Below are 25,066 nucleotides of genomic sequence, written 5' to 3' on the forward strand. Positions count from 1 at the left end.
AGAGTGCTGACACCTAGCGAGCATTTCCTGAACTACCGGCCTCTCCATCACCGCCTCTCTTCTAACCTTCGGCCGACCCCGCGGCCGTTTACGGTGAAATCACGTGACCGCCCCGGGGCGGTGGGTCTCAAATCAGTGCCGGTATCCTCCCCTGTCGTTTGTTTATGTCTGTCGTCAAACTCTCTCTCTGCGGCCCCACTGATATCTGGCTGGGAATAAACAGGCTGACCGGCGGGGACCCGGCGGAGATTCGCAGAGACGGCCGGCCGACGACGGAGACGTGCCAAACACCGGCGCCTCGGCGGACACGTGCGGTCCACGGGGACACCACAGAGGTGGCCGACACGTGCGGCCCCGCGGGTCTGAGCCGCGGATATCGGACAGCCGGGGATATCTGACAGCCGGGGATATCTGACAGCGGCTCCACAGTTCGCCGAGGTGGGCCGGCGGGTCCTGACTAGCCAGAATTCAGATGTCTCTGTTTGATCTGACGTGTTTCTGTTGAACAGATTGCAGCGACGAGTACCTTTGGTTTGCTCACCAGTCAGATAGCATTAAAAACCCATAATCCACCTCCAGCCTCATAAAAGTGATGACTAATTCGTGAGCACCCAAAAAGATAATTACCTACCCAACAATTATAGAAGCGAGACACAATAGAATAATACCAATCAAATCGTAACGTTCAATTACCTCTCCTCATCCCAACCGTAAAACAGTATAGTGTTGCAACGAAGCTGGGGCAACAAAGCAAATATGCACCACTAATCCGGCCGCGTGACTTTGCCGACAGCGCCCTCCCGGGACCTCATCCAGCGCTATCACGGGCGACCTTCGCGCCGGCGCGGACGAAGGGAGCCTTTGTTGTAACGCGTTTGGCCCGAGTGGACTCGTCAGTCGTCATCACCCATTCCTGGCTACCGGTTGATTTCGTTGCTTCACTGTCCTTTATATGCATATGCAAGTCAACATGACCTATTCTTCTGGTATATATCAGTAGTATGAACATATTTTGTCGTTAGTATAGTTAACCTGTTTATGTTGTTCCCGTTTACCATACGACATATTCCCGGAGGTTAAATAAACACGATTATCGCCCATTTCGGCTCGGCTGCCAGCTGCCAGCGCCCAGTAGTCTCTCAGTCTGGAACCTAGACCTGCTCAGGGGGCTCAGCGAGCGGGCAGTAATCAGCGACAAGTGGGTTTTGTCGGCTACAGCAGACAACCGGCAGAAATGGCCGCAGACAGTGGAAGAACGGGACCATTCGCAGCCCTAATTGGATCTCGAATATCCGCCCTTATGTCTGCAACGCCCCGTCGTTTAGCCTAGATTCACAGCAGTGGCTCTTTTGCCGGAACATTTGGGCATATGTGCTCATCTGAATGGGCCTCTAAGTGAGGTCATAAGAAGATTGTCTGCATCAACTATGCAGAATGAGACGACGAGCAGCATTTCTCCAAGAATAAGAAAGCGGTTTAATAAAGGCAACACTCTAGAAAGACTAAGCGTGTTCTAGCTGTTACATTTTATAGGCTGATGTTTTAACTAGGTATATAGTAAGCTTTGGCTCTCTGGCCCTCAACCCTTCCATCTATTGTTCATCTGTTGCTAACTACAAATGCTTTTGCAAAACGCTTCATAAATTTATATCTTAACACCAGTATAGCGCCTTTTGGGGCGACTAACGGAGCGAGCGAGGGGGTGAGTCTTGCACGTGCGAAATTTCGAGGGGGTACCTCCAACTGACTTGTGCACGGCACCCTACTGACCGGTTTCTAGCGATGTGCCAAATTTGAGCACAATCGGCCCAGCCGTTCTCGAGATCTGGGAGCGGCACCCTGCACGTGCGCACGTGCAAAATGGGTCCCAAATGACTTGTGCACGGCACCCTACTAACTGGTCCCTAACCGTGTACCAAATTTGAGCGCCATCGGTCCAGCCGTTCTCGAGATCTGGAAACGACCCCTGCACGTGCGCACGTGCAGCAGCACCCCAACTCTGGCACATGGATATGCAGTGCCTAGTGGGTGCCTACCTACATGCCAACTTTCAGCACAATCGGCCAAGTAGTTACCGAGATATTGCAACAATTACAAAAGTGACACCTCTCCGTTTTGCACGTGGCACGTGCATAAGGGGTCACCCACATGCATCGGGAACAGTCCAATACTTGGTAGAAGGAATGAAGCTACCCTACAAAAATTACCGCGTGTAAATCGGTCAAGTGGTTGCTGAGATATAAGCGTCGCAAAAGCGTGACCACGGCCGGCCGGCCGGCCGGCCGGCCGCTCATACTCAGAAATTTCCGTTAATCTAAGGAAAGACTACGCTCGCTTCGCTCGCTCCGTAAACAGACAAAGTTTAACCAACTAAAATATGTAAAGAATATGGTATGGGTTGCCGAGCATTTCCATAAAACCAGTATAACGCCTTATGGGCGACTAACGGAGCGAGCGAGAGGGTGAGCCTTGCACGTGCGAAATTTCGAGGGGGTACCTCCAGCTGACTTGTGCACGGCACCCTACTAACCGGTCTCTAGCGATGTGCCAAATTTGAGCACAATCGGCCCAGCCGTTCTCGAGATCTGGAATCGGCACCCTGCACGTGCGCACGTGCAAAATGGGTCCCAACTGACTTTTGCACGGCACCCTACTAACCGGTCCCTAACCATGTGCCAAATTTGAGCGCCATCGGTCCAGCCGTTCTCGAGATTTGGAATCGACCCCTGCACGTGCGCACGTGCAGCAGCACCCCAATTCTGGCACATGGATATGCATTGCCTAGTGGGTGCCTACCTACATGTCAACTTTCAGCGCAATCGGCCAAGTAGTTACCGAGATATTGCAACAATTACAAAAGTGACACCTCTTCGTTTTGCACGTGGCACGTGCATAAGGGGTCACCCACATGCATCGGCAATAGTCCAATACTTGGTAGAAGGAATGGAGCTACCCTACAAAAATTACCGCGTGTAAATCGGTCAAGTGGTTGCTGAGATATAAGCCTCGCAAAAGCGTGACCACGGCCGGCCGGCCGGCCGGCCGGCCGGCCGCTCATACTCAGAAATTTCCGTTAATCTAAGGAAAGACTACGCTCGCTTCGCTCGCTCCGTAACAATGGTTTTCTTACAGCCTTAAGACGAATGGGTATATCACGGCCCACCTTTCTACTGAAAGGGATTAGCACATCCCTGAAATACCAATTAGTCTCCACCAGCTATCTCGGAATTCGGATGCCGGTTGCCTCGCATTCCTGCATACCCGAGTACAATTCCTCCAATCTTGCATTGAATTCCTATCCTGGCTCCCGCTTAACAGTCGTGAAGCATCGCAGTTGCCCTACCAAATGTCGTTTTCGTTATGAACCGGCTGTTTCGAACATTTCTGTCGCCCCTTATTCGCTGCCACTCAGCTGCTGACTGTGGTTTAATATATTGGTCGACGGACGCGTGTGAGTCGAAGGAGCCTTTTGACGAGAATAAGGTAGCGCGCCACCGGCATCTGCTGTGGCGGGGGCGGGGGCGGGGGCGGGGGCGGCGGAGACAAGGGTGGAAACGCGAGGCGCCACCCCGCCCGGAGCTATTGTTAACTCGTCCCCATCTCCATAGCGCCGCCAGTACAGCCATTGTTGAGCGACTGCCTGCGGCGGCGGCGGCGGCGGCAGCGGCGCGGGGCGGTGGCAGTAGCTATATTACCGCTGCCACCAAACTGTCAACCACTGACACCTTCATGATGTGTCAGCGCGTGACAATGACATCAGGCGGCGGGATGTTGTGACAGCGCAGCGCGGACATGCAGTGCAACACCCACGCATTGTTCGGTGTCCGTGTCTCCTATTGTTATCCGAGAAAAACGCTGAAGTCCACAGTCGCTCTCCCAAACAGGCAGTCAACAATCAAAGCCAATGTAGGTGTGCGCATTTTGAAACGATGGACCGTGTTTCGTTTTAAATGTGTGCTAAATCCTATGAAAGAAAAGGCCAGCTTAAACCCCACAAACGTTCTTGGAATGACAAAAAAGTAAACGAATTAAGTAGCCCATACAAAACACATCAAACTCGCCAAAGCTCGATAAACACTTATATTTTGATTGCAACACTTGTCTACACAGCACACATCACACACATCGGCCATTGCGCGCATATAAATATAACAACAGAATATATCACAAGTTTGAGATCAAACGGCGGCCGGTGCTGTCGACTCCGGCGCTCTGCGCGGTCCGGACGCTCCAATATCGCTGTCGGCCGCTTCACATGCAGGTCACGACTGGGTTGGCCCGTCGGCCCCCAATACTGACCGCCGCCCGGCCGGCCGGCCGCTCCGCAATAACCACAACAAGCTCACTTGGAACGGGGAGACGCCGCCGGCAGAGCGCACCGTCGAACTGAGAGACTCAGATCACCCAGCCAGGTCACAACAGGTCACTGATCGCGGTAGTGAGTCTGACAGCTCATTCCGAGTCCATTTATAGTCACACAGTCACTCAGCTGCAGTGGCACGCCATACACAGTGTGCCAGTCTCGATGACTGGCAGCTGAGGCCATTAGCCAGGCATGCTGAAAGCAGAGACAGAGTATTAATTAGCACGAGGCTTGCAGCTGATTGCCATTGCGATCTCAAATGCATTAGACCAAGTAGTCATTACGGATGATAATGTTAGTGGCGCGGAGTCGTGCAGAATAGTGATTAATGCCAACCTCGGCAACATATCACAAAAGGTATAAAAGACATGTTTGACAAAATGACTACATGCACTGAAACATGAGCAGAATTTTCAATGTTCCGTGTTGAGAGCCTAAATAATAATCAAACTAATTCCGTCAAAATAACTACATGGCTGATAACCAATCCAATGACTAAAAAAGAAGAATAAAATGCATTGAGAGCTTGCTTTGTTTCCGTACCTTGGACTGATTGGCGACTGTCCTCTGGGCTCTGACGGCCGGGACGATTCCAATGCCAACGAGACCTTGCCGAGATGACGCACAACCGACAATGCCGGATGCAGTAGTTGATATCACAGACTTCATGACGTGCGCCTTCCTGCAGCTGCTACTTCCCATGCATCACAAGTATCTGGTCGAGTCTGGCGAGACAAAATACAAACGTCAGAATGTTAAGTCAATGAATAATCGTAACAAATAAAGCTGAAAGAATTTAACGAAAAAACATATGAATGATGTAAAATGCTAAACAGTAAATAGCTACCTTTCAAGAATGAATCAACTTCACCTTCAATAGCAATTAAACGCTATCCATTTTTTAACATAACGTAAAGCTACAGTACGAAATTAGCTAAAGGCCTAAAGGGAGCAATTCAAACTAGACCTGAATTACAATTTACTTTACTGTAATATTGCAACAAACCACGGCTCAAATTAGGCCAACCAACCAGAATGTGAGGAATATGTTGCTCACCTCATTCCCACAATGACGGTATGGTCTTGGGACTGGGCCGGTGCTGCTTGAGCTCGCTTATCTCGGAGTAGTGCGATACTGAAGTCTCCATCTCTGAATAATGTGAGCTAGAGCCACCCACTTCAGAGTAATGAGATACGGAGCGCAAACATCGCAGGTTGTTTGGTATGTCCGGCATGGAGAAGCGCAGCTTGTCCCAGAACAGTTTGTCGTCCCAGCTGATGCACGTGTTGGTCTTGAGGTAGAGCCGCAAGTCGGGGTCCAGGTCGCGCTGCGGCACGTCCCCCAGAAGGATCACTATGAGCCGCTTCTGGCGGTCCTTGAGCACCTCGTGGTGCGCCGACTTGAACTGGAAGCGGCACCACTCGTTCTCGATAAAGTTCCTCGAGAGCACCATGATGGTGCGCCGGCTCGACTCGACCGCCTCGACGATGGTGTCTGCCAGGTAGGCGCTGTGCGCAAAGTCGCGGTAGTGCAGCGCCAGCCGGTATGGCGGCTCGCCGTGCTCTAGCTTGGGCGCCAGCACGTGCTGCACGAACGCCTTGTCGCGCTCGCTGTAGCTGACGAACGCGTCAAACAGCCGCTCGTGCTCCTCGTCGAGCGTCGAGCGGTAGCAGACGCGCACGCCGCAGCGCGAGTAGATCCAGACGCGCAGCTCGGCGCGGTAGGCGAACACGACGGCCGTCAGGGCGGCGAGCAGCAGCAGCACGACGGCGGCGCTGACCAGCAGCGGCAGGTAGTCGGCCACCCCCTCGCCCGGCACCGTCCGACGCGACGGACGCTCGTAGCACGTCTCGTTGCTGCCGTAGATCGCTCGCGCCTCCGCGTCTCCCTCGAACCGGCACACCAGCGAGCTGAAGTCGACCACCTTCTTGGCGTTGGCGGTCAGCCAGCCCTGGAAGCGGCGCAGGTAGTCGCACGCGCATGTCCAGACGTTGTCAGTGAGGCCGATCTCCACCAGGTAGGGGTTCTTCTCCAGCTCCCACACGGAGAAGTCCTCCAGCTGGTTGCCGTCCAGACGAAGGACCTCCAGCTGTCGCAGCGGCTCAAACGTGTTGTTTTGCACGTGCCTCAGCTGGTTGTCCTGCAGGTAGAGCTCCCGCAGCCGGTCCAGACCGACGAACTCCTGACCATTGAACTCGGTGACCAGGTTCGACTCCAGGTGCAGGGTGGTGAGCTGAGTCAAACCGGCGAACGTCTGGTTGTGGAGGAACTCAATCTTGGAGTTGTTTAGGTAGAGCACCTTCATGTTCTTCCTACCCAGGAACGTCAGTCCAGATAGGTTCTTGAAGTTGTTGCCGTCCAGGTAGACCTCGGTGGCGTCCATCGGCAAACGGCCGGGGATCTCCTCGAAGTTGTTGTTGGAGCAGTCGATGATGTTGGAGGACCAGGACTGGTCGTGGTAGCAGCGACACCCGGCCGGACACGTCATCTCGCAGTCGCAGGCGTCAAAGTCGCAGCAGTGGCAGGTGGTGAAACAGTGCGTCTGGTACGGACACAGGAACATGGACGCGTCAGCGTCCACCAGCGGCACGTAGCTGCGGCCGCGGTTGTAGATAAGACGGCAATAGATGCTCTCCAGATCCATAATCCGGGGATAGTGGTTGTAGTGGTTGATTTTGTTGTATCTCTGCAACCACTCCATGTTGCAGTCACAAACAAATGGATTTCCGCCGATGTAGAACTGTGGCATATGCACGGTTTCGTTCGGCATGTTTAATCGCAATGCGTTTAGGTTCATGTTTGTTATCTGGTTGGCAAACAGATCCACTCGTGACAAGTTACTCATGAGAAAAAAGGTGTACTGTTCGACTGACTGAATCAGATTATCATTGGCCAGAAGAAGTTCGATACTGCGCGGTAGGTGAAACCCGGAGAGTTCCGTCAGACGGTTGAAGCTGACGTCCAGAGTCCTAATGGACATCTGGTCCGCGCTGTCGTGGCGGTTACTCAGCTCGGTGATCTCGTTCCGGTGCAGATCCAGCCAGACGAGACCGCGCGGCACCGACGCGTAGTCGAAGCGGGCGATGCTGTTGTCGCTGACGTTGAGCCAGCGTAGCCGCGACAGGCCGGCGAACAGGCCGTCGATCTGCGTCAGCTGGTTGGCGTCCAGTCGGACGGCCTCCAGGGCGCCGCTCGACTCGAACGCGCCCGGCTCCACGCGCTGGATCCGGTTTCCGGACAGGTTCAGGATGCGCACGTGCGGCAGGGCGCGCAGCATGTCGTGCGTCACCTCGGTGAGCACGTTACCCTCGAGCTGGAGGCTGAATAGCTGCTGCATGCTGGCGAGCTGGGCGCCGCCCACTGCCGAGATGTAGTTGTTGCCCAGGTCCAGCACCTTCAGCAGCTGCAGGTCACTCACCGCCTCCGGCACCTGCGTCAGCCGGTTGTCGCTCAGCGAGAGCTCTTGCAGGCTGCTGACGTTGCTGAAGGCCGAGGGGTGGACGTAGTCGATGATGTTGTTGTCCAGAGACAGCGTGTTCAGCACAAAGAGCCCGTTGAGGCTGAGCGGTCCGATCCTGTGCAGTTTGTTGTGGGACAGGCCGAGTGTGTGCAGGTTGGAGAGCGCCTCGAACGCATTGGGCGCCACGTCGTCGATCTGGTTGTGGTGCAGCTGCAGACTCTGCAGGCTGTACAGACCGGCGAACACGGACGCGTCGATCTGGCCGAGCCGGTTGTGCGCCAGGTCGAGTACCAGCAGCCGCTTGAGGCCAGCGAACGTCTCCGAGTTGATCCAGGTAGCGCTGAAGCGGTTACCAGCCAGCTCGAGCACCAGCAGACGCTGCAGTCCGCGCAGCAGCGCCGCCGGCAGCTGCGACAGCCGGTTGCGCGCCAGCCGCAGCTCGGCGAGCCGCGGGGTGGGCTGCAGCAGCTCGGCCGGCGTCGTGCTGAGCGCGTTGTCCGACAGATCGAGCTTCTGCAGCGTCGGCAGGCCGGACAGCGCCCCGGCCTCGAGGAGCTCCAGGGCGTTGTGGCTCACCGATAACTCCGTCAGCGCCGGCAGTGCCGCCAGCGCGCCGCTCGGCAGGGCCGTCACCTGGTTGTGGCTGAGGTCGAGCGAGACCAGGTCCGGCAGCTGGCAGCCGGCCGTCAGACCCAGCTCGGCCACCTCCTGGAGCCGGTTGTGCGACACGTTGAGCCTCTGCAGGCCGGGGAGCGAGCAGAGAAGGCCGACCGGGAGCTCCGTCAGCCGGCTGTGGCTCAGCTCGAGCTGCTGGAGGGCGCCTAGTCCGTGCAGCGCGCTGTCGGCCACCACCAGACCGACCGAGTCGCTGAAGGTGCGCACCGTCAGCGAGCGCAGCCGCGTCAGCTCGGCCAGCGCGGCCGGCAACTCCGCCAGCCGGCACCGCTCCAGCGTCAGCTCGGTGAGCGTCTCCAGACCGGAGAGCGTGCCGTTGGTGATGAAGCTCTCCTCCTCCGAGCTGCTGCAGCGTACCGTCAGCGAGGTCACCGGCGCGGCGGCCACCGCGGCCTCCTCCGACAGCCGGTCCATCAGTCCCAGCGTGCGCGGCTCACAGAGCACATGTCCCGGCCGCGTCCGGTCGGTCCTCTCACAGTCCGGGACGGCCGCCGCCGCCGCGGCCAGCGCCACGAGCAACGCACACAGACGCGTCATCGCTGGTCGCTCTCACCGACACCGTCTCTCACCACATTGGTGTGTGTCTCTCACTCGCTCTCACTGTCGGCAGTCGGTGTACGGACACGGCGGTGGCACGTCCTCCCCGCGCCGCGTCTCTCCGAGAACTGGCCCTTGGAACTGGCGGCCGGCGGCGGCTCGGTGCCGGCCGCTAACACTACGCTGCAGTCTCCGCCGGCGGCGGGTGGAATGCGCCGACTGACTCCCGCCGCCGCCGACAGATGGCAGGCAGAGCAGGTTCGGCGAACGGCCAGCTGCCCGGCCGACAGCCTCCTGACGGTCGGGCCGAGGTCCGCTGAGGACGGCTGCCCGGTGCCCAGGGTGCGGTCATACGTTAACCACGAGCTGACGGGATATATTGGCAAAAATATTCCTCGGCCGCGTAGACAATAGACATGGTAAGTGGTACCTAACAGATGGATGAAAGTAATTGCCTGCTGCTTCAAGATGGATCGGCATGACGATTTGGAATTGGACCTGAGCCAACGCTGGCGATTTTCACTTAATATTTGACTAACCCATACTCTGTTTCCAAATAGCTGATTTATTGCATTTTCATTTTTACAAATAGCTATGGTACTTAAAACAAATAACCGCTTACTTATCCTGACTGTAGTCATGATAGGAAGAAGGTAATATTCGTGTTTCGTATAAATAATGATGACTGGGTCGGTGTGGGTGATCGATGACTGTTGATCGCCTGTGGGTCGACTTTACTGACACCCCGGGCCAGGTCGGGTCGCCACTCTGTTAACCGATTCCCCGGCTGTCGGCGCTGACGGAGCGTCTCTCATCGAGCGTAACAGCCAGGCCGGCACCTCCGCCGTGCCGCCAACGCCGCGCGCCGCCGCCAGCCGCGTCAGATTTGTCGCGCGCGCCGTGTGCGCCGGTGGCCCGACCGTGGAGCTGCATAACAGGACCATAAAGATGGTGGCGATACAGGGCCGGCCGGCTATCTGATGGTCCCGGCAGCGGGACAGAGCGGGTCGCCTCCTCACGGCTTCATCGGCGGCTCGGTGTGAGTCCGGGCGACGCCGGCTGGGCACCGTCCCCGCTCTCACAGGGTGAGCTACTTCTCACGCCGGGTCGGCACGGCGCCCGGCGACCTCCCGGCGCGCCGGAGCCCCCTCCCGCCGCTCTCCATCCTCCTCCGCCGACCGACGTTCTGTAAAACCCGCCAGCCGCCGCCGCCGACGACGACGACTCCTGAATCCGCGCTGTCTCCGCCGCCGTTTCCGCCGCCCCTGCCCCCCCCCCCCCCCCCTCCTTTCGCTATACTCCCACCAGCCGCGGTCACGGTGGTGAAACTTGGCCGCGGCGACACGGAGACGGCGGTGAATAATACATTAGGCCAAATTGAAATGGAATGGAGCCGGGAAAGTTATAACCAGATTCATTACAGGATGAAACATGTAAATTTCCTTTAATTCGACTACGCCGACCACACACTTTATGCTTGACTTTCATTTTGCAATGATTATAAAGCACTTGAGTGAAACAATTAGCGCACAGGGGTATTGTTAGAGTGCCCGCTGAGCAATGGATGGCGATGCCGTCTGACCTTTACCCTCGTCATTCTGTGCTGAGCTTTCTTCTACTCGGGGATTTCTCCGTCACAACGTTGTCAACCCTTGTCGCTGAGATGATGTGGCGACCCTGCCAAGGTCGCGTGCAATAAGCAGCTGATGCTCCGCGCTGAAAGCCTGAACTGACCGCGGTGGAGCTCGTTTAGCCGTGAGAATTCCGCCGGTGCCAATATGTCGGCCCCTTTGAGGCAGTTAGCGGAGGCCAAAATGTGATAATGCTATGCAAATGTGGTGTCGCAGACAATGGGGGAGCGGCTGGATTTGAATAATGTCTGAGTGATGATCTTTGGGGGCATTTACTACTGTTTGCGAACTCAACCGTGGCAATTCTCGGCGTGCGGTACAGAAATGGGCACATGTTTGCACTAAATAGGGATGGCGGCGTATGGGATGGAGGGATGGAAAACAGCATATGCACTTATATTTTCTTCCAGTCATGTCCAAACAATATTTGTTGTTATTAAATACATGCTATCATCTGTATTCCTGGTGAATATAACATTAACCCGCGACCGCCTGGGGGGTCGGATCCGACCCCCCCTCCGTTTTTCTTGAATAACTCAAGAACCGCTTACGCTATCAACTTGAAACTTGGCATACCTTCTCCCCCATCAAGTTGACGTCTACTGTGTAATTTTTAAGAAAAATTTTTCAAAATTTTTTTGAGATATATCGATTTTAGTGATGTAACTACACGGCGTTTTTAGTCAAAAAGTGGTAAATGTTTAAAAAATCGCCAAAAATCAGGGTTTGAAGCAAATTGCAAATTAAGGACATGAATAGACGCAACTCAACCAGTTCTTTAAAATGGCTATCTCGGATTTTCCTTAAAATGCGTTTTTCACCCCTAAAAATTCAAAAAACTACATTTTTTTTGGAAAACAGCTAATAAAATCCAAAATTTTGAGAATTTCCAAAAAACCGGAATATATGTTATAGAGGTCTATTAGAACATTAGATGTCCCAAATTTCAACTTTCTATCTTGATTTTTGACCCCCAAATTGTAAGAAATAGCTCCAACATGCATAGGGCATGGTGACGTCATAAGCATTTTCGTGAATTAGAGGCACTTCTGAACATCGCATGTGAAAACAAATGGCACCACTAGATTCCTGGGACAAAGCTCGTCTAGAAAAGTGCATTTTTATGTCAAAAATAAAAAGTTTAAAAATTGACCTTTTTCTCAGCCCTCGTATGGTATAAACAATTTTTATGCTTTCAATGCACATTTATCACCAGCACAGTGACTTGGGGTCACATATAACCATTACCATCGGATTCGGCGTGAAAAATAAGCCATAAAACATGTGTCGCACGCCTATGTAGCAGAAAGTGAAAACCGTGACCTTTCGTGACCTGACCTGACCTTGACCCGTACTTATTATGACCCCTATACGCACATGGTACCTTCAATAGGCCTTTGAGGTCATTTTTGGTGAGTTTCGAGCAGCAGCTATCGATTCCGCTGTCCGTAAGCCTAATCATGCAAAACCCCAGAATTTGACCTTTGACCTGACCTTGACCCGAAAGTTGACCTCAATCTTAAAATCTTAAGAGTGCTTTGGGAAGGTCTCGTAGAGACCTTTCGAACGCCGCCTCGCGGGGCTCGATGCGACCATTGGTTCTCGAGACAACAGGGGGGGGGGTCGGATCCGACCCCCCCCCCCCCAGGCTGTCGTGGGTACGGAAATAGCCCAGGCGGTGCCGGGTTAACACTGGTCTACCAAATCATTTAAAAAGCACACTCCTGAAACTCAATAATGAGTGATTGTATGGATGAATATGATAAACTGGGGCTGCAAGTTAAGATATCATGATTCATTATAAAGTTGCATATCTAATGAGGAGTTATGCAGGATATCTAGCGGCGTGGCATTGCAACACGAGTCCTATCAAATGTAGATGTTGTTCTGCAGAGTTTCCAAATGAAGGTGAACTTTGCTGCCATTCCTTCTCAAACTTTGTAAATAAGCCAGTGATGAAGTGGACAGACGCAGCGACCTCCTGACTCGGAACATCACCGAGACAGCACGAGCCAGCCACATGACAGCTCCAGACAGCCCACGTCAAAACGGGTAATTGTGCAGACATTTACTGATTGCTCAGTTCAGCGAAAGGCACCGGCACCATGTCATGCTAAGTAATTGCATACCGAGGGCTAAGGGTTAGTTCCGGAATTTTGGACAGTGCGCCTTCAAGCAGCATAAGTTCTTGGGCGTTCTTTGAAGATCGGTCTGGCATTAGCTTATGCTGCAGTTACACTTAAAAGCAGTCAAGTCATGCATTTATACTTTATGAATAGATATGGTGTAGTTTTATCTAACTACATTTGTAATTAAATGACGTTTCTCCATAGTTGCGAAATGTTTCTTTTTTCATTATGCTGCGCGAGGCGATGCATCCCACCTCTCAGATATCGTACCAAAAATCGAAACTTTTCTTTATCAAAACTTTCCTATAGGTAGTCCAACAAAAGTCTGCTGGCGAGTGGCGACCCGTGACACTGTTCTGTTGTCTTGCCCTGGATATCTTGCATAGCAACAACGTCTGCGTCAAAGAGACAAAACATAGCGCTTAGCCGAAACAAATGCCTCATCAAAAACGTCATTGCTTGTCTTGTTGTCTAATCTGTTTACTCTTCGCATCAGATGCCTATGTATATCCAAAGAGATAAACCACTTCCCTCAGATAACGAAGTCGCAACCAAAAGCTGCATCGCAGATAAGACTTCCAAACATATAAGCCTCTGACGGTTTTCTGATAGGTGCTCTAAGCTGTCTTCTGGTTACTGCTCGCTGCTGAACCGTTCATCTGCACGCGCCACCGGTGGCGCGGCATCCTGCCTCTCCTCTCGGCCACCCCCAGCTGTCCCAGAGCGTGACTGTCACATCTCGTGACGACTCCGCTCCGTGACTGTCACATCTCGTGACGACTCCGCTCCGTGACTGTCACATCTCGTGACGACTCCGCTCCGTGACTGTCACATCTCGTGACGACTCCGCTCCGGTGACGGCGTCGCATGCCGGCGTCACCACCGCGAACCGTCACCTTGAGGGCGCGTCACACTGACAGGCCGTCACTTTGCCGATCTGTCAAATTGACAGACTGTCACTCTACCATTCTGTCAGACTGACAGAATGCTCTCTAACAGTCTGTCAAAAATGACAGACTGCTCTCTATCGGCCTGTCAAGCTGACAGACTGTGAATCTGTGGGATGGTGCTCTGCGATGAAGACAAATGACAGACAAACGTTCTGATTGACTCTCAATATGTCTGACAGACATCCTCTCAGTCTCCGACAGACTTCTGACACACTGTCAAACTGACGGTCGGAAGACAACTCGCTGCCGCCATGTGGCGTAACGTTCACGCGGCGTGACGTGACGTATACGTGACGTGCATGATTGAGGCCTGGCACGTCTGTGAGTTTTCATGATCGGCCCCCGGGCGTGCCAATGACGCGTGATTCGGACAGTTGCCGCGTCAATCACTGCCGATTGTGCGGCCCCACCCCAGTGGACTGAACAATACATGCTAACGATGATCATTGGGTTCAGGGCCGAGCTGCGCCCTGTTCGCACTGGCCATGCGAAGCTGCCGATGTGCCGTGAATTTAAAATCGCCCAAGTCACGGTTTCCGTTGGTACGCGTTTTGTCGTGGTAGGACGGGCTGTGAAAACGCGGATTTCCGTAGTGGCCATACCGATTCAAGTCTTGTCGCTCGAAGGTCCATTTCATCATCACCGTCCAGGAAAAGTTTTAGAACTACACGCAGACTTGAAAACTCATTTGGACGTTTAAGTGAGCTCTCGACGCCGGTTTAATTGATGAGGCCCGCGTGGAAGGCGGTGCTCCGACAACTTGTCCTTCGCCGAATATGGTTTCGACCAAAACCGATTTAATTTTAAATGAGTAAACGAACCGTGTGTAGAGTGATCGGGAAGCTGGAGGCTAGCTCATTTCGTTTAGCGGTATAGGGGACTCTTACCAGCCACTATAAGCGATACCCTTCTTATGGACAGTAAAACACCCCTTCCAACGCTGAAGAGTTGATCGCGGCCAATGTTGTTCACCATTTGAATGTCCGACAACGTTTCTTTGCGGGATTTGAGACCAATAATTGACGTACTCGTGGCCTATATTGACCCCACGCCTGTTCTGAGCTGATTTGTTTTCCCGCCGCGTCCCCCTTTCCGCCCATCCCCTTTATCGCCATCCAGTTCGTTGTCACTACTGCCTCCCATACCACCCAGATGGATTCACTCACTGCCAGCGACGTACTCGTAAATGTCTCATAGTTGTGAGCCCCAGTGACATGTTCGACACCAGCGACGCTGTGCCGCCCTGCACCAGCACCGCTTCTGCTAGACTACCTTTTACTGTCTGCGCTACACTGCAACGGCTACAGATGTGACGCACCCGCTACAGACGTGGCGCAGGGTGCGTTGATTGCCGTGCTGCAGCTTGCGATAAGAGGTGACGCTGATGAGAACCTCCTGATGGCCGTGGTTAACGATGATTTTAGATCGGTGATAAAAACTAGCCGCCTTTTTGTCCAGTCATTGTATACAGCAATGTTTAGGTTTAATGTGAAATGTGTTCTGCTATCCAGTTCAACAACACGATATTTGTGATAGACTGCAGGCATGCATAGTCCTGCGGTACTATTTTGCACTCAAAATCAATTGTACATTTGATAAAATGATTTAAACTCCCATAGTAAAAGACCAGTGCTTATTTAACCCGGCAGTTGCTGGGGTATTTCGCCACCCACCGTTTGCTGGGGGGGGGGGCGTTAAACGCCCCCAGCCGATAACTCGAGAACCAAAAGGCGCAGCGAAACACACGAGGCGGCAAACGAAAGAGCGCGACGAGACGCTTCAGATGAGTACTTTAAAGTTGAATTTTGAGGTCACAGGTCGGGTCAAGGTCAGGTCAAACACCTGAAATCGGGCTTTCAGTAGCATGGACTTCAGGACTTCACAATGGGCGCCTCTCGCCATAAACTCTGTCAAAACGGTGCACAATCCATCTTATAAGGCCTACAAGAGTGTCAGCTCCATATAGGGGTCAGTCAAGCATAGGTCAGGGTCAAGGTCAGGTCAACCGGGTAGGCACATATGCCCGAAAATCAAAACTGATATTCGCAGCCTGTGACACATGTTTCATAGGTAATTTGGGGCGTAGAACACGATGGTGACATTCATTTTATCATATGTGTACGTGTTTGACTCAAAAAGTTCAATTTAAGAAATTCATGTATCATGGTCGTGAAGTAGTCACGAAAAATTGCCAAGATTCAGTTCAAGGTTTTGGAAAATGCGGAACGATAATCAATAATTGAAGATAGCTATTTGATTGATCATGGTATTGGCAGTCTAATGGCGTTTACGGCATGTCTGTATGTCTATTCTGTGATTTTATATGATTTTTTGAACATATGCCGTTTTTGGTCGAAAACTCAGAAATCATGACGTCACTAAAACCTCGATATCTCAAAAATTTTCCGACCGATTGTTTTTGAAACTTTGTCACAATAAACTTCAATCAATTCCCTACAGGTACCCAAAATTTGGCGCGCCTGTGGCGCGCCGTTTTTATGCTATGGCCCAGCGAAAAAAGTGGGGGCGTTTAACGCCCCCCCCAGCAACTCGCGGGTTAATATTTAAAATAGCAGCATGTTTTTGCTGTTTACTGTCTTTAATGATCATGGATACTGGAAGTATTTCATGCCGGCACATGATGAGGTAAAAGTCCAACACAGGAGCCTCATCCCAGATATTCTTCTCCCCGTTCTATCCTGTCCCCCTCCGCTGCCCCCCCCCCCCGTCTCGGCGCCCCTCCCCACCTGACCCAGATGCCATGTGGCGGCGGCGGCGGCTGTGCTTTACGGCCACGTCTGTCACGTTAATCGACTCAGCTATCTGTGTTGTGGCAGCTGCAGCGGCACGGACGACTTCCGCCGAAAACGAGCAGCGCCCCGTCACCGGCCGGGGCGGCACGGGTGCGCCGAATGGGACGGCCACCTCTCCTCCGCCGACGGCAGCACCCTTTCGCTGTTTGCCGCGTCGCGCGTCGGAAAACTGTCCGGCCGGCACCGTCCGCGGCCATAAATACCCATCAAAGCAGCCAGGAAAATCCAATAGACGCCGATTCAGGGGACGGGCCCAATCCCGCCCTCACCTGCCTCCTTGTGACAATGGACCAAATCACAGCCGAATGGCGGGGCGACCCTGGCACGCGGCGGGGGCCGGCCCCTGCTGTGACGCCAGGACGAACAGCTGGTAGAAAGGCGCGCGGCCAGCCTCCTCTTCAGACGCATAGTGGCTCGGTTAGACAAACCGGCCTCGAGAGGGGTGGAGGGTCTCAGATACAGCTGTTCAGGAGTTATGCGAGCCCGCGCAAGGACGTTGCGCCTGTCCGGGTGTTCCAAATAAGCGTTCTCAGAGCCGAACGCCAAAGATATGGCTGTTGGAAGCTTTGTGTGCTCAGTGCCCTCGAGTGGCTTATAGGAGCTGATAGACTCTCTCGAATGGACTAGTTTCATGTTACCAGGAAATGAAATAAATTTAACTTTACCTACTAATTTTTCACGAAAAAAATGTTGGTGGCATTCATTTGCTTATTTGAAGCCGATAAATATAAAAAATAAATATAAAACGGGTCTGACAAATCACGGCCCCCTGATTGGTCGCGACGGTCGTTACGTCACAGATGAAGAGCCCGTAAGGAGCAGTGCCGGTTTCTATTACCGTGGCCGGTGGGGCCGGTGGCGGCTGTTTTAAATTGGCGCCTGTGGTGGTTGGGCAGTCTTTTTCAGCAGGAAAATGTCCGGTTTTGCTGAAAATCAGGGCTCTAGTAGACGCTATTATACTTGTTTCGTCCCTGGGTGCACTAACACAACTGTTAGCACACCCGACAAGATTTTTATTGGGCTTCCTCGCTCAGACAAGTTGAGGAAGCTGTGGAGCAATGCTGCTCGTCGAGATGGGCCACTTATATCTGCAAGTGGATCTGCCTGCTGCGAGGACCACTTTACAGTAAGTGCCATTGTTAATATAGGCATGATGTCACCTTCAACCATATTTATTGCAGGCAAATAAGTGACAGGGAGCAGTAAATTGCCCCAAGATACCTAGGGTTTATGCTTGAAGAAAGTGTACAAATTGTCAAAGTTTGAGCACCATTAGTTCTTAGCTTATGTGATTTGGTAAACTCATTTTAACAAATACCTATATTAAATGGTATTGGCAGAGCAGACGTCACACAAAGGTTTTCCAACTAAGGAGAGGCGCTGTACTCGGAGATGCTTCTTTTTAACCAAACCTAATCTAACCAGACCTAACCTCACCTACAACCTAAAACCTACAACCTAAACCTACAACCATAAACCTAAAACCTATCTACAGCACCTCTCCTTGGTTTGAAAACCTTTGTGTGACATCTGCTCTACTAATGCCTATTAAAACACATTAGGTACCTATTTCACCCACCATCAGTGGTCATCTAATCGCGCCTTGAATGGAGTAATGTTCCAATTCCTAATACATGCCACCTTCATTTCAGCTGGAGAAAGATGCAGAAAATTATATGTATCAGAAGCTGATGGGTGGCAAGATCAGGCTTAAGGCAAAAATTGTGCCTCACAAGTTTGATTGTCAGAGACGCAGTGTGCAGAACTCTGTGTCTTGCCTGAATCGCACTGCGCTGAGGAGAAAGAGGATGCTGGCCGAAGTGTTATACAACCACCCAGGTCCAGGTGCCTCAGAATACAATAATGAGAGAGGTAAGTGAACATGTTCTGAAATCCTTATTTCATTGATTTGATTAGCAGTTTCATATGATGACCTTAATTTTGTGCCTATGGCCTGTACATGTCAACATGTGATCCCAATGACAAATATATTGCTGGAACATTCACCTCTCAGTGCTCATCCTTAGTTGGTTTAGTAGTGATATTGGCAGGTGTGATGAACTTAAGTAGCCAGATAAGGCACAACTCAAAGTTGCTGTCCAAATTTGCATTCTCTGTAGTCTGTACCCCCACCCCCACTCACTCACCCAAAAATTGTGTTCCTGCCAATATGGCCTTGGTTCTCCCAATCAAAAATAGGTGACAATGCCACTGTTTTTAGCTTTCACCCCCCCCCCTCCCCAGCAATAAGCATTGTGCTTGGAAGTAAACATGGTGTGGATGAGCGATGGGTAACCTGGCCCTGGGTGTTTCGCCTCAGATTCCTGCACTGAAGGAGGATTGGAGGAGACAGATCATGCTGCCAACTCTTCAGCTACCAGTCAACCTGATGAACGCCCAGGGGGCAGCTCTGCAACTACATTCCTAGGCCTGGAGGAAAATATGCAGCCTGTCTCTGTGGAAATGCCACCAGCTGAAGGCATGCCTGTAAGCATTTATGCCACAGATGTCTGCATGTGTGGGGGGGGGGGGCGGCTTGCCGGGGGGTTGATAATCAATACTGCTGTGAAAAGCAATACCAACATGCATTATTGCTCAAGAGTTCTTTTTTGTTTTTGTATCTTCATGATTGTTGATTTAAGTAACAAAAAGTTTGGCGTTGATCAGTTTGGAAGATTAAGCTAAGCCAAGCCACGTGATTAGTTGTGAATATGGAGCCCTCGCTCCAAGGGTCACCTCACCATGAAATACTCAATGGCTTGTTATTGATCTTTCCTGTACATATGCTACGTTTGCCAGGGGCTGAGTTAGGGGTGACGTAAAAATGACCCCCTCCCTGTCACCTCTACCCACCTCCAGTACGTGGTCTGCACTGGTCACCGCCACTGAATATGGCACGATAGCCTGCTCATGCTTTTTTCTGTTGTTGGTTGCAGGTTCCTACGGTCAAAACGTGCGATCGGGCGGTGCAGACGTGCAGCGTCAACACAGAAGTGGGTGAAGCTGAGCAACACGCTGCCTGCAACCAATCCACGCAAACTTCTACCAGTGAGCTTTTCGAGGAGGTAGCTGCGCGACCTCTGCTCTTCAATGAAAAGCCTGTGTTGCCGAGCGTACAGCGACTGCGTGCCAGTTCATTTATCGATGCCGACAAAAGCTCTGACTATGTGCCCTCTGACTCGGAGGCGGAGTCCTGTGGATCGGCCGACCCAACAGACGAGACGTTTTTCAAAGTAATGGCCCGTAAAGTAATAAGGAACAATATTGAAAAACACCCGGCGCGTTACATTGGAGTACCGGAAGAGCTCTTCGGTATCATTTCGCTTCTGGAAAACAGGATCAGTTTTGCTGACAGGGGCCAATGCCTTACGAAGAGGGATGTCATTTTTATGATACTTTACCGTCTCAGACAGGACACTCCTAGCCATCTACTGGCCGACCAATTTGGAGTTAGTGCTGCGACGGTGTCCCGGCTGTTGGCTCGTTTTGTGCCGGTTATTGCCGTCTATGTGGGTGCTCTGGTAGTCTGGCCGAATCAGCAGACGATCCGAGACCGCCTTCCACACGTGTTTTTGGCGAACTTCTCGTCGTGTGAAAGCATCATCGATTGCTTTGAGATTCAGATTGAAAAACCAGCGCGCTCTGTGTCGCAAAGCTTGTCCTGGTCAGAGTATAAAAAATGTAATAGTGTCAAGTACGTCATTTCTGCGACGCCTGACGGAATGATAAACTTTATATCTAAAGGCAAGCCAGGTCGGGTGTCTGACATGGAGCTTGTGCGTAGTTCAGGCTACCTGGAATGCTTGCGCAGAGGCGTGACCGTGCTTGCTGACCGTGGTTTTAAGGAGCTGGCTACTGAGTTGGCCAGGCGTGGGTGTTCGCTAGTTAGACCTCCTAGTGTGCAAAACGGCAAACAGCTGGATGCAGACGAGGTGGTACGAATGCGGACAATCGCGGGTGTGCGGATCCACATTGAACGCGTCATTGCGCGTGTCCGCGTTTTTAAAATGTTGAGCATGCACGCCTGTACACCACTGACCATGATGGACATGCTCGACGACATGGTCAGAATCGCCTGCGGCCTGGTGAACCTACAGGATCGCATCACAAAGAGTTAAGACGTACGTGATCGCGGATACGCCGTGTTCCGCGCTGTGCATGCGCTGTTATGGATGTCAGCCCGCTGGTCGGCCGCGTCCAGCTCATGTGGGTGGTTCCTCGCGCGCCGGCCTTTACCCTGTCACGCGGATGATCGATCGCTCAACATGTGTGCGACTGTGCAATAAACAAAGTACATGTCATTCAAGCTGTATTCTGCCCAATGTTACAACCCTTATGTACATATGACACTGCGCAACTAATTACACCAACCTTTGTGATGTGTAAGGAATAGTGAAGAACCTACAATGAACTTACCCCGCGTTCGGAGTCTGTCGGACGATGCAGATTCTACGTCGTCCGGCCAATCCCGTTCCATGGTCGCAGCCAAGCTCCCGCCGACCTTGAACGGGATTGGCCGGACGACGTACGTGTAGAATCTTCCGCCGTCCGGGAGACTCCGAACGCGGGGTTAGTCCACTCTACTAAAAACGTTTGAGCAAACAACACTAACGATTGCCGTTCATTAGTGGTCCCCGTCCGTCACCATATCACAGTCTGCTGAGTGCTACTAGGTCAGACGCTGCTATAAGACTTCACAAGTACTGGGAACACAGCTGCCTTCCAGAAGCTATCACAGCGGTTGAGTAGGTCCTCACTGTACTTCTCATCGGTCTCGAGCTCCACAATGCTGACACGACCGCTCCGTTCGAAGTCTGGGTGCGCTACACAGAAAAACGATCGCTTTGCACTAGCCAACGTCATCAACATCTGCAGTTGCGCGCGGAATCTAGCAGCAACTTGACCGTTCGCGAGGATGTACTTGTGAAAGTTTTTCTCGTCAACAGGACACTTAACTTCCACTACGCTACCGTCTGGAGTAAGCCCATCCGGGGACGCGCCGAACATCGGGTAGTTGGGTGACAGAATCAGCCCCGCTCGTCGCAACTCGACACCGAGGTGATTCCCCACTACATCTAGCACCTGTGGCTCCAGAACGCGACCTCGCTCCATTGCGGCGCTGTCCTTCAGCGTTGCAGCGCCGACGATACCAGACACGATAGTGCCATCTAACTTCTGGCAGTGCGCCGCGGCGTAGGCCTTAGAGGCGGTGACGCGACCGAAACGCATAGCGTGCCACAGCCAGGACTGACTTTGGTCACAGGTCTGTTCCGCAACAAGATCGCACAACTCTGAGCACATCCTCTCCTTGCAGAACGCCAAGAACCCCGGCGCAGACAGGGGCTCAGCGGCGTCACTGTGGGCTACATATGCCTGAAGGAGCCGATCTACTCCCACACTTCTCACCTCGTGAACCTGCGACACTGCTCCGTAGTGATTGAAGAATAGGCCGGACGAGTTGGAAGCGGTTCCTAATTGCAGAACTTCCTGGCGGAAGGCCTCCAACGCATCTGCACCTATCATTTTGGTGCTGCTACTGCCTGCCGTGCTACTGCGTTGTTTTGGTCGCAGCACCTCGATAGCGGCACTTTTGATTTCAGCTGGTACCGAGGATAGGCGGGACTTCTTCCAGTACGACTCGGTGCTAGTCACACTCTTTTCGGAACTTTTCATGAACAGCCAACCCAGGACTGCTCCAGCGTGCTTGCAGCCTCCTGCCGCAGCCACACAGTCCTGACATTGCGCGCTACTGATGGTCTCAGACCGCTCATCTATGACTACGATCACCTCGTAAGCCTTAGCGCTGACTTTGGTCTCCGGCGTCACTCTGGCGTGAAGAGTGCAGACGGAGTCTTCACGCTTCAGCTGCACATATCCGACGGCATCGGGACTGTAGTTTTCGCCCTTAGACCTGTAAATACAAAACATATGTATGTACGCCAGTGCTTTTCCAAAACACAAAACAAAAGGGCGGATCCTGGCCCCTGGGTACTCATTAGACACATGTGTTATGTTATTGATATGTGATTTGACCCCCCAAAAGTCATCACAAGCATGCCTTTATATAGAGTAGTTTTGCTGCTCACCCCCCCCTCCTCTCAACATTTTACTTATATTTAAGCCTGTTGCAAATCCTTCCTTATATTCTCATTCTGAAATAACCATGTCTCGATATTTACCTTTCAACTTTGTGGTGCTGACATCCAGGCTGTATATAGCAATTATTGCTGTTGAAGAAGTCCATCATCATCTCCATGCTCACTCTTGGCAGATTTTGTGGAGTCCCCTTTTCAAAGCCTTGCAGAATGACTCCCACCTTCCGAACGAGGGGCGGTCTCTGAAAAGAATGCAAAAAAAAAAAACATTCATTCAAAGATGGCCAGCAGTACAACTCATTTCCCATAAGCGTCACTTATGATGGACATCTTCCATATGGTCATTTGCAGAAGCTTGTCCAAGGACATGTCATGTGTGAATGACCAATCAGTTTAGAGCTGCCTCAGCCATGTCCAACATTAGAAACTCCATCACAAGCTTGAAGGCCACCAGTTGGATGGCGGAACAGAGGGCAGAGTTCAAGTTGGAATTTCACTTTTAAGGTGGTAGTGGACTGTAATGGCGTACAAAAATTGTGTCAATGTAGCACAAAATTTATGTGGCACAGTGCCACCAGCGAAGCATGAAAATTTCAATTATATGGGGAAGTGGAAAATAGGTATATGTAGCATACAACACATACCTACATTTTGATAAAATATTGGGTGGAAAGCAGTTAAAATAGTAAATTTATTTATACTCAACCCAGATGTTAAACATTGATAATGAAGGCAAAAAAGCAAAGCTGATGACTGGAAAATTAGGATAAGAACACCTGCATGCACGGCATGCAGTTACCTTCATCCCACAAGCACACTACTTTCTTTGTTAAATGCAATTTTGGGGTTATAGTTGTGTTATTTTCCAAAGACATGCCAGTCCCAGCCACTGTTTAAACACTACATTGGTGCAAGATGGGCAGCCTTCCGTCACCGTGCCTGTCTACTTTCACCAACGCCACCAGAACGTTATCTTTTTCTTTCTTATTGTTTTCCTCAGTTTTTATTTGTAGTCTTAATTTATAATTTACCTTTAGTTGACGTATCATTGTCTATCTGAGCACACGCAGACACATCATTTCTTTCTAGTGTGAAGTGTGGAGTGAAATTGCCCTGGAAATGTTGTCCAGCAAATGTTTGGTTTCCCAACTCTGATAAGGTTTCTTACAAAATGATACAAAGTACACAATGCGGCAATCTCTTAGCAGACGTCACCCGAGCTGTCATATCTAGTTTGTTAGGTAGGAATGGTAGGTTGTAGGTTGCAGGTTGGTAAGTTGTAGGGTGACTAGGTTGTAGGTATGGTTAGGTCAGGTGAGATAATGTTTTGTTATTTTTTAACTGAAAAGGCATTGCGGCGCACATGAAACGTAGATATGGCAGCTCGGGCGACATCTGCTAAGAGAGTACCCACATTGCAAGATGGATTTAAGTCTTACCGGGAAAGTAATCATAAGATTTAGAAAAAATACTACTAAACTATCACTAAATATTCCACTTTTGAGAATCCAGTATGTGGCTTGCTCCACATCAATACATTGCTGTCAGTGTCGGCCTGCCGTGCCCACATCCAGCATTTCAATACATGCAACTTATCAATCATTTGTATATTCATGTCAACAGTATCCTGCAAGTGGGGAGATGACAGGAAAACTGAGCAGCAAAAGTTGGTAAAAATGCATTTTATTTGGATAAGCCTAAGGCAAAAGCATTAGCTCTACGGCGGCATCTCAATATTGGTCACATTTGATCATTGTAGGTAGGCATTACTTTGCAAAGTGAGTTTGCTGCTAATATCGTGAAAACTACCTACATAGTTATGCAGTGATCAGTTACTCAGGAAGTTCCTACTTTTTAGCTCACGTAACGGCGACAACACAAACTTACATCAGATCAAGATGAAACCAAACGCAGAGTTTGAGCCAACTTTCAGCATTCATTCCACTCGCCGAGGGGTTTACCCCTCCCATCCCCCAAGGAAAAATGATCTTACCTCATCCATAGCGATGTTTAACTGGCCAGAATACTCTAAGCGCACTCAGCTAATCCGCAAAACGTCGCAGCAACTGGGGCAAACTACCGAACTTCACCTTGAAGGGCCGTGACCGCCATTACTACTCTTCATCTGTGACGTCACTAGGCTCCGCCCACCCAAGGCTTTTTTAAATGTGGTTATTATTCAGAAAGTTGAAATTCAATATCTTTAAAACCACAAAGAGTACAGCAAAACCAATTAATCTCCACTTACCAATTATTATTCTTCTAATTTTGCGGTAGAAACGAAAACAACATGAAACTACTCCATTGGCAAGGTAAGCCAGTGAGTGAAAGTAGGGCCCATTCAACCGGTTCGCGCGTAAATAGAAATGCGAGCGCGCAAAGTGGTGTTATAGTACTTCATATTCCTTTTGA

General features: G+C 51.4%; 3 protein-coding genes across 5 annotated transcripts; 1 reads left to right on the top strand and 2 right to left on the bottom strand.

Annotated features, from left to right (window-relative positions):
- Positions 1–4,067: 4,067 nt before the first annotated feature.
- LOC122365324 (toll-like receptor 6) lies at positions 4,068–9,142 on the bottom strand. The gene is made up of 3 exons (XM_043336453.1): positions 5,421–9,142; positions 4,907–5,088; positions 4,068–4,558 (listed from the first exon to the last, which is right to left on the bottom strand). Exon 1 carries the CDS (start codon positions 9,034–9,036, stop codon positions 5,422–5,424), a length of 3,615 nt encoding a protein of 1,204 aa, XP_043192388.1. The 5' UTR covers positions 9,037–9,142; the 3' UTR covers positions 4,068–4,558; positions 4,907–5,088; position 5,421.
- Positions 9,143–17,437: 8,295 nt separating this feature from the next.
- Positions 17,438–20,860, top strand: LOC122365325. The gene is made up of 4 exons (XM_043336455.1): positions 17,438–17,685; positions 18,212–18,431; positions 18,880–19,046; positions 19,496–20,860. Exons 1-4 carry the CDS (start codon positions 17,473–17,475, stop codon positions 20,675–20,677), a joined length of 1,782 nt encoding a protein of 593 aa, XP_043192390.1. The 5' UTR covers positions 17,438–17,472; the 3' UTR covers positions 20,678–20,860.
- Positions 20,861–20,862: 2 nt separating this feature from the next.
- On the bottom strand, positions 20,863–24,728 carry LOC122365326. Of its 3 annotated transcripts, none has more exons than XR_006253718.1 (3): positions 22,739–24,042; positions 21,085–22,470; positions 20,863–21,008 (listed from the first exon to the last, which is right to left on the bottom strand). XR_006253718.1 is itself a non-coding variant. In XM_043336457.1 (3 exons), exons 1-3 carry the CDS (start codon positions 24,654–24,656, stop codon positions 21,234–21,236), a joined length of 1,404 nt encoding a protein of 467 aa, XP_043192392.1. In that variant the 5' UTR covers positions 24,657–24,728; the 3' UTR covers positions 20,863–21,233. The 3 variants fall into 3 exon arrangements, 2 of the variants coding, with proteins under 2 accessions (XP_043192392.1, XP_043192391.1); XM_043336457.1 differs by adding an exon at positions 24,648–24,728 and having other exon boundaries at positions 20,863–22,470; positions 22,739–22,896; XM_043336456.1 differs by having other exon boundaries at positions 20,863–22,470.
- Between the last annotated feature and the right edge of the window lie 338 nt (positions 24,729–25,066).

This window comes from Amphibalanus amphitrite, unplaced genomic scaffold (assembly GCF_019059575.1).
Source record: "Amphibalanus amphitrite isolate SeventyFive unplaced genomic scaffold, NRLGWU_Aamphi_draft 000730F_arrow, whole genome shotgun sequence".
NCBI classification, from domain to species: Eukaryota; Metazoa; Arthropoda; class Thecostraca; order Balanomorpha; family Balanidae; genus Amphibalanus; species Amphibalanus amphitrite.